The 9,864-nt window shown below is 38.1% G+C and overlaps 1 protein-coding gene across 1 annotated transcript; it reads left to right on the top strand.

The window, feature by feature from the left end:
- The first annotated feature begins 4,938 nt into the window (after positions 1-4,938).
- On the top strand, positions 4,939-5,676 carry LOC132225056 (eukaryotic translation initiation factor 3 subunit K-like). Its single transcript, XM_059680265.1, has one exon. The coding sequence runs from the start codon at positions 4,973-4,975 to the stop codon at positions 5,627-5,629; it is 657 nt and encodes a 218-aa protein (XP_059536248.1). The 5' UTR covers positions 4,939-4,972; the 3' UTR covers positions 5,630-5,676.
- Positions 5,677-9,864: the final 4,188 nt, after the last annotated feature.

Genomic DNA, 9,864 nt, shown 5'->3' with positions numbered 1-9,864 from the left:
GGCCTTCATGGGAGGGAGGGCAGTTTAGGGGGACCCGGTCAGCAGGGGAGGGCAGTTGGGAGTGACTGGGCCAGCAAGGGAGGGTAGTTGGGGGTGATCAGGCCGGCAGGGGAGGGCAGTTCGGGGCAATCAGGCTGGCAGAAGAGTAGTTAGGCATCAATCAGGCTGGTAGGGGAGTGGTTAGGGGGTGATCAGGCTGGCAGGCAAAAGCGGTTAGGGGCCATCAGGCAGGCAGGCAGGCAGGCGAGTGGTTGGGAGCCAGCAGTCCTGGATTGTGAGAGGGATGTCTGACTGCCTAAACCAGCAGTCGGACATCCCCCTAGGGGTCCCATATTGGAGAGGGTGCAGGCTGGGCTGAGGGACCCACCCCCCAGTGCACCAATTTTGTGCATGGAGCCTCTAGTATATATCTATCTATATATATCTATATCTATATATAGATATAGATAGATATAGAGATAGAGATATATAGATAGATATAGATATACACATATACATAAATATATGAATTCTAAATTATCTCTGTGGTTGTGGAGTTTTTCATGTTAAAGACAGTTTAATTACACCTTCCCATTGTGATATTATTTTACACACAACTTCTTGTGTGCATCAAATAAGGTCAAACTACACAATAAATTCAATTATCTGCAAATAGGTACTCCATGTAGCTTGTGGATTATGCACATGATATAGTTACTGCCTCCCTACCCTGTGGCCCTTCTCACTCCACAGATCCCTTCCCATCACCCACTGAGCATAGAGAAGCACTGATCACAAAGTTATATTTGCTTTCATTGCCTTTCTGCATGGCAAGAGTGATAAAGAAAGAATCATGGAAGCAATTATTTTTCTAGCATTTCCTTTAAACCTTAGTTGTTGTTTTTTATAAGGCTGACAATATAATTTGCTAATATATTCTTGATATCCAATTCATCCATCCTTCTGTATTCTATTAATGCCAAAATGTTTTGTCTGTTCATTGGTATATTTTCCATGTACTCATATTTGCCTTCTCTTTGGTAAAAATAAGTAAATTAAAAAGGAGTTATGTAAAGAGCAATAGTAATTGGCAAGGAAAGGCGACAAAAGAAAATTGTAAATGATTGCCTTAACCTCATAGAGTAATCACTTCAAAACAGGATTCATATATTATCATGAATGACAAAAAAAAAATTCAGGTAAGTTCTGCTGGTATCACCTCCACATTTGGAGTATCAAGAGTTGATGTCAACTCTATTTAAAAGCCTCATTTCTAGACATAATGTTTTTAACCCAAACCCTAAATTATTCAAAGTGCTTTATTCTGAAAAAATTCAGTCAATTCCACCAAAGAGCAGAAACCTATATTTATAATGAAGTGGAGACAACACTACTAAGAAAAAATAATGAGTCTACACACAAATAACTTTCATGAACACATTTATTTTGAGAAGCTCTATGGAAAGGCAAGTCTGATATATATAAACACTACACAGAGTTGCAATGCTGTCTCCCAAAACTGCAAACAGGATGTTTACAAAGAAAATATAAGAGTATTTACAAAGGAAGACAAAGCCAAAGCAACTCAAAGCAGGTCTGTAAAGCAGAAATAGCAAATGAAATTATTGGAACTGTAAAGTTTTAGGTTTTACTGACCAAGTGACTATGTCTGAGGCTAAATTAAATGCAGAGGTCGCACAAAAAATCGTTCCATCATTGATATTTCCTAACAGCAGCATAAACTTGTAGCTGGAAGGTAAGTGATATGTTGGTACAGGTATTCTGAAAAGATTCTTCCAGCACAATACTGAATAAATTAGCTGTGTCTGTAAACTAAGAAGTAGTGTTCAAAAGATTGCATATTTGTTATGCTGTACCTGTGACTATTTGTACCTGTTTCTATTTGTATGTTCTGTTGTGTATGAGGTTTTCCATTCATTTATTCAGCAAGTGTTACATTTGTGCAGCACCCTATCTGCTGGCAGTCCCTGGGCCTAATATGCAAATAAAGATATATAGCATTTTCTCCAAATAACCTTTCTTTCCACAATTCTGAATGATTAGGACTTAACTTACTTGAAAATAAAATGGTGGCAGAAGGCTTGAAAAACAGCTGCCTAAAAGACTGCATTATTATCATAATGAACAAAAGCCACACTGCATTATTTGAATAGGTTGGAAAAAGAGAAGAGTCAAAAGGAGTTGAGGAAATCGATGCCTTAGCAGTGACCAGTAACTGGAGTAGTGATTGGTACAGCAGCCATATTTTCTCCTCAGTGCCATTCACAAGGGAAATAAAAGAGTCCCTCCCCCTCCATCCCTTTGGTTGGTAGGCAAGGAAAGATAATAGAAGCACATATTAAAGGACATCAAAACCAAGTGGTAAAAATCTTTAAGAAAACATTACACTACTTCAAAGTTGCACATTAAATGCAAAGCAATTGCTTTAATAGAGTTACAAACAACAGGTGCATCTATAGTCACATGTACACAGGTACACAAGGGTGTGTATACACACACACACACACACACACACACAACTAACACTCCTACACTTCTAGAGAAACTCATACCCACCTGTGGAATGATGAGGTTTGCCAGTGATGGTACGTCATGAATTGCATGCCACCACCTAACAAAGCTCTAAGAAAGCTTCAAGACCTTTGTACCTATCCTCTGTGATCACCACCTGTTAGTGTCCTGTTCTCAAAGGTCCAGGTTCCTAAAATCTTAATTCAGTTTCCATCAGAGGCAAGCAAAAATGGAAAGAGGTAGCTTGCCCTGATTGTTTTAATTTGGTACATCTTACATAGGCTAATTGTCCAAAGGGAAACAAGGCCTTGTAAGAGGTTCTTTTTGCTTAAGTTTAAGTCAGAATATTGTTTGATACATCTGTACTAATTTCGTGAATATGGGAAACTGATCTATTTATAGGAGCCCTGGGCATAGGAGGGAGTGTGTGTGTCAAGGAGAGAGTCAGAAAGGGGGGGGGGAGAATGGAGGGTGAAAAGTGGGGAGGCCCAGAGAGGTAGAGAGGGGCTTTGTCAGTTTTTGAAGAACTTTGCTTTAGGGGGAAAGTATATGTTTCAAAATAGAAAAATATATATATGGTTTTGGAAATGCTCAATTAATTTGCAAGTAGAACATCACAGTAGTATTGTAAGTGAGCAAGAGATCATCTGTTCCTCAGTCCTGCCTTTATAATGTTGGAAATCCTAAACCAGGATACTAGTTTAGTTAGTATTAAATGTGGATAGAATGTTGCACTTTTGCTAATGGGCAAAATCTGAGATAATCTGCCCTTCGATACTGCCTTTAAAATATTGGAAATATTCCATCAAGATAACACTTTAGTTGACATTTAATTATTTAATCAAGAAATGTTTTTTCCCTATGTACTATGTAGAAAAAAATCCAGATCATACCTACCTTCTAATGAACATAACTTTTCTTTATCTGCTGTTGTTTTAAAAATGTTCAATTTCAAAACTAAATCTAAGTATTGTACATCAGTAAAATTGAAATTGGCCACATTTACACACATGTAAATTACATTTTTGTAGAGAAGGAAAAGAGTTATAAGATGCTCACTTTTACAGTATTCAATTCCTTTCAAAGAGATAGATTGAGGAAAGAAACCAGAAAACAAAACAAAATACAGTGTAAATATCTTAATTCAAAATTCACTGGATCCATACAGCAGCAGTATGAATGATCTGTGTTATGACCATTCAACTGCCAGCATCCACTTGTAGGTGTTTAGAAATTCTGGTTGCTTTCTATTCAGAAGCCTCTGAATTTTCTTTCTTTTAGGCAGATCTGGAGTAGGCAAGGATGAAACTCCATAAACATCACTTTTCTTCTAAAATATGTTTTTGTAGCGATGTTATCACTCTAGGAAAAAAGATGACAAAACAAAAGGTAGGTGCAGAATTAAAATATGAAGTGTTCTCACCCCACCCCGTTTCAAAACAAAACAAAATAAAAATTGAACTAGTAGTTTTTTAAAATACATTTTTATTGATTCTCAGAGAGGAAGGGAGAGGGAGAGAAAGAAACATCAATGCAACCCAGGCATGTGCTCTTGACCAGAATCAAACCTAGGGCCCTTAAGTCCATAGGCTGATGCTCTATCCACTGAGCCAAACCGGCTAGGGCTGACCTAGTAGTTTCTGAGAGCCATACTGAAGAGACTGCCTTGGCATGGACTTGCCTTACTCTGCTGCCTGCCTGTGACAAATACCAACACAAGCCCAACAAAGACACAGGGGCAATTATTACTTTTGTCCCCAGGCTGCCACTCTGATATTTCTGGTACGTAGCAGCTTTGTACATGCATGCATGCACTGTTCTATTTCTTTTCTGCTGGGCTATCAAGTGAGCTAGGCATTAGGCAAAGATTTTTTTTTTCTTATCCTACATCAAGCATGTCAAACTCAAAGGCTAACACGGGCCAAATAAACAAGGATTAAGTTTATGTGAGTCGCAAAAAAACAAAAGCTTTCATTTTATTTCAAATACAAAGGGCTGAAATAAATGAGTCATCGTTAACATAAAATAATAGAACATTTTAATAAAAAATAATATTTTTCTTGAACATTAACTTACCAGATACTGAATAACTGCACAAATTAATAAGCGTAATGCAAATAAACCTATTTTTCTTGTTCTCTGATAGGGAAATACTTCCTGTTGTGCACACAAACAGGTCAGTACAAGACTAATGACGTGGCAATCAGTTGCTAAAGTATTCGCTGCTAGTATTAGTGGAGAGAAATGGTGCGCCTGCATTTAAGGCGCATAAGGGAAATGAATGCAACATGATTATAGTAACCAGTCCTTAGCAAGTATTGTAATTTGTTATTAATAATTATGTATAGCAGGGTATTGTTAAAATTAAGTTATGAAATTTTTATTGAAACGTTTCTTACATACCGTTATATTGGCTGGGCCGCAAAAATATTCGTTGTGGGGGTGGGAAGCGACCGCAGGCATGGCCATGTTTGAACAGGTGAGAGCGAAAGTGGGCAAGTTGTTCAAGGGCATCGACAGATACAATCCTGAGAATCTGGCCACCCTGGAGCGCTATGTGGAGACACAGGCCAAGGGGAATGCCTATGATCTGGAAGCCAACCTGGCTGTCCTGAAGCTGTACCAGTTCAACCCATCCTTCTTTCAGACCACGGTCACTGCTCAGATCCTGCTAAAGGCCCTCACCAACCTGCCCCACACTGACTTCACCCTTTGCAAGTGCATGAGTGACCGGGCCCATCAAGAAGAACGGCCTATCCGACAGATTTTGTACCTTGGAAACCTGCTAGAGACCTGCCACTTGCAGGCCTTCTGGCAAGCCCTGGATGAAAACGTGGACCTTTTGGGAGGTGTAACTGGTTTTGAAGATTCTGTCCGAAAATTTATCTGCCATGTCGTGGGTATCACTTATCAGCACATCGATCGCTGGCTGCTGGCCAAGGTGCTCGGGGACCTGACCGACAGCCAGCTAAAGGTGTGGATGAGCAAGTACAGCTGGAGCGCTGATGAGTCGGGCCAGATCTTCATCTGTAGCCAGGAAGAGAGCATTAAGCCCAAAAACAGTGTGGAGAAGATCGACTTTGACAGTGTGTCCAGCATCATGGCCTCCTCCCAGTAACTTTGCAGGTGCTTAATAAAGATTTATTTCCTTAGCAAAAAAAAAAATATATTCGTGTGGGCCACATGCAGCACGCAGGCCGCGAGTTTGACATGCTTGTCCTACATGCTTGATAATGTCTTCACCAGATTGTGTGGCACATGTCAAAGAATTTAAGCATAGCCCTGGTGATCGTATCTAGACTCAATCACTGAATTTCTTCTGAAAGAGCAAAGTCACACCTGCAAAAGAGATTTTCTAGAAATCTAGATCTGTCTAATAAAAAGAAGTTCTGGTATTACTCTCTTGGACTTCTGCTTCTTGAGAGGGTGCATAATTAGGAGTGGCGTAGAGGAAGGGGATTTGGTATACTGATGAAAGCACTGAACTGAAGAAAATGGGGATAAATGGTCAGCAAATTTATTATGGGATGCTAGTATTACTTTAAGATCAGATCACATCAAAGTACCCAGTATTCTATTTCATTACAGCCAACCTAACAGAATCCATAGAAAGCATCCTCCAGAGTGGGCTTTGAGTACAAGATCTTGTATTAAACCAACAGTATACATTTTAACTATTCATTTTTTTTATCCAAGGTCTTAAACATGTAACAGACTTGCAGCCGAATGTAGCATCAAAGGTCTCAATTTCCCTCCCACTTACTTGTGGCTATTAGTCATAATTCATTATAAAGAGCCATTCCTCCACATTAAAATGTTAAAAAAAATAAATGCCCGATATTAGTAAAGATATTAAGCTTTCCTGTCAGCAGTAGGCTTAGGAAACTGTAGACTCTATGTATCAATCAAGTTTACACAAGATGAAAGGTGTCTGTGATAGCTATAGATGATTCTAGACTAGTATCACAGAATTTTGCAGATCAAGGCATCTCACCTAATTTTGTTTGCTACTTTGTTTTATTATAAAAGATAAAAGATACACTGTATGTGCTTTAAAGGGGATTTCTCACTAACTAATATAATACACTATATTTCATATATGTTTTCTCCAGAAATATACAAATTAAGCTCTATATAACTACCCCATCAACATTATACTAAATCAGAAATTAGGGACATTTGTTGTTATCAGAGTTGTTTTTCTTCTTTACTTTTTTCTTTTTTTAATGACGGAGGCTCTACTAAAAATTTGATTCATATTTCAATTGCTTTCCAATAACAACTAAACCAGAGTTGAGTGAATACTTGGTAACATACTAAAATCTATCAAATAATGTGTGGTTTCAAGTATACTTTACAAAATATACTCGTCAACTCTTGATAAACCATGCTAGTAGAAAAGAAGAATGCTATCCAAAACTAGATAATCCAAATGTAATTTAATTTGCTTTTTGAAAAGCATTATGAAATGCTTTTGAGCCACAGGTTTACATTTATAATCCTGTTTTACTTAGACCAATATTAAAATAAGTTTACATTTCCCGTGCACATTGCAAAGAACAGAATAGGGAAGTAACTCAGAAGCTTGCTAGGTGGCAAAGGTAAGCAATTCAGGAACAGTCTGCAAAATGAGTATGAAAGCACTGACAAGCACATCTTAGTTCTGCCTTCTGTTCATTTTGATATCATTTCACCACTTGATAGATAGGTAAATGGTGGTGCTTAATAATCTGGTCTGGTTTTCATTATTATTTCCACTTGATATTGACAGATTATAAATAATGACCTTATTGGTATTCTTACTTTTTTATTAACCAAAGATATTTTTAATGACCAGTTAATTGCATCCCTTTTAATTGAATGTATCCTCTTCAAGTAATTCTCTTTAGGAGAGAAAACCTCAATGGACTATTTTCCTACTTCTGCCCCCAAAACCTGGCAGGTATCATTATCCTCTCAAAAACAAATGAAGTAAACTTTTATGTTTCAATTTGCATAATAATATAAACCTGAACATTACTCTTTAATATACTAATAAAGCACACACAACTTCAATATTCCTGGAAATTTATAAAGTGAGCCAAAAAGGCAGTTTTCCAGGGTACTCCAGACCTCTTTATATGAATCATAAACATGCCTCCGTTAGCTTGAAGTTCAAAACAGCAATGGTTCCCCTGCCCATAGAAAGCTAGGTGGCAAAGGTAAGCAATTCAGGAACAGTTACATTGCCAAAACTGTAACAATATATCCTCTTTCCACTCTTTCCAATATAGTTGCCTTAGTTATCTTTTCAACTCAAACTTTCCTAGACCTCAAAAAATATTTTTCAAGTTCTTCTGAAATTCCTCACTGTTTATTAATCCACATGCAATCATTGCAAACACTTATGACCACACAAACAGGGACTATCAAATAAAGTGTCTGAAGGCAAATAAATGTAAGGACATGAAGAGAAATTGAAGCATATACCCAAAGATGAATGTATAATAATGTAATTATATTATTAGTTCAGCATTGCCTCTGGCCTATATATAGTTTATTTTTTTCCAAATAAAAACAGATCATCACACTTTCCTGTGCCTTGTAAATAAATATATAGGAGGATGATTCCCTAAGACTTGATAAAAACTTAAGTGCTGCCTTTCTTTATTAGAAAATATGTATTTTATTGATTTTTTACAGAGAGTAAGGAAGAGGGGTAGAGAGTTAGAAACATCGATCAGCTGCTTCCTGCACACCCCCTACTGGGGATGTGCCCGCAACCAAGGCACATGCCCTTGACCAGAATCGAACCTGGGACCTTTCAGTCCACAAGCCGATGCTCTATCCACTGAGTCAAACCGGTTAGGGCTTAAGTGCTGCCTTTCAAGAGTGAATACTAGCAATAGTTGTTGCTAATCTTTCTAATGCCAATCATACCAGCCTATTATCTCCTTCACAGATCAGAGCATCAGATATGCTTCTCCCCATGGTTGCAACAGTATGATGACAGATTTGTCAAAAGAATCTATAAGGGAAATGGATGATGCTTGTAAAATTCTATCTCCTCAAAGGTCATCTCAATTGTTTCACACCTGCCTTGGACCATATATTCATGCTCATTCCAGTCTTGATTATCTGGATACAAACTAGTTGGGGATCAACTACAGGATTTTCATCCCAAGTCAGATTTCCTACTACCTCCCAACACACCATTTTGCTATTTCACTCTGCTGCCTAGTTACTGCAGACTTAAAGAATGCAAGTAACTAGAATTCTAATATAGGCCATCTCTTATTTATAAAAGAGACATATTCCAAGCCTCATTGTTTAGTTGAAACTCAGAATAAATTATCCCACAGAAACAATGTTATAAATAAATGGTGTATAGGTTCATAGGTTCATCTACACATGCCTATATTAAACCTATGCAGTTCCTGAACTAATGAGAGAAACTATTTTGACTATGCCCAACCAGTATTTCTAACATAATTTCTGTGGAAAGAATATTTGAAGTTTCTTTCTTTAAAATATATATTTTATTCATTTCGGAGATAAAGGGAGAGGGAGAGACAGATAGAAACATCAATTATGAGAGAGAATCATGACTGAGAATCAAACCGTGACCTCCTGGTTCAAAGGTCGATGCTCAACCACTGAGCCATGCCAGCCGAGCTCAATTTTGGGACTCCATGAATATATATCTTCTGGCTATGACAATAGGAATAGTATCCCCAAAACTCAAGCTGCTGAAATAATTTGGGCAAGGTGGCAAACTTGGAAAGGAAACTATGGTAAGAACTTCAGCCACAATAAAGATTCCTTCGTGGGGGCAAGGCTGGGTCTCTGAGTGTGAGGGCAGTGTCGTTACGCCTTCAAGGCTGGCGGCACTACTATTAAAAAGCAGGAATTAAAAATCACACTCACTGGTCATTCTCTCAAGCACCTTGCGTGCACATGTGAATAATTTTCAAGGTGAATTTAGAAACAGACACTTCATTGCTATTCTATGTTTCAAGTCTACAAAATAGAAAATTAGTAATCATACAGAAGCAAATTATATAAATTGTAAAAACTAGCTAAAGTGACTACAATGTATGAGGAATTAAGTATTCAGTAAAACCAGAAGTCTGGCTAGCATCAAACATATTGTGGTCAATCCAACCATGAAAATATCTTTAAACACTAGCCCCACCAGCCTCGGTGCCAGCAAGTGGGAGTAGAGCAGGCAGCACAGCCTTAGACCAGCAGAACAAGGAGCCCTGAAAAGAAGGTTGTTCATACAAGCTAAGCCTAAGCAGGCTGTGGACTAGAAGCAAGCAATATCTGGGGGAACAAGTCTTCTATGGGCCCCTGTGGGACTCTCAGATTGCT

Source organism: Myotis daubentonii, chromosome X (assembly GCF_963259705.1).
Source record: "Myotis daubentonii chromosome X, mMyoDau2.1, whole genome shotgun sequence".
Lineage (NCBI taxonomy): Eukaryota > Metazoa > Chordata > Mammalia > Chiroptera > Vespertilionidae > Myotis > Myotis daubentonii.
This window is presented reverse-complemented; position numbering and strand designations above follow the sequence as displayed.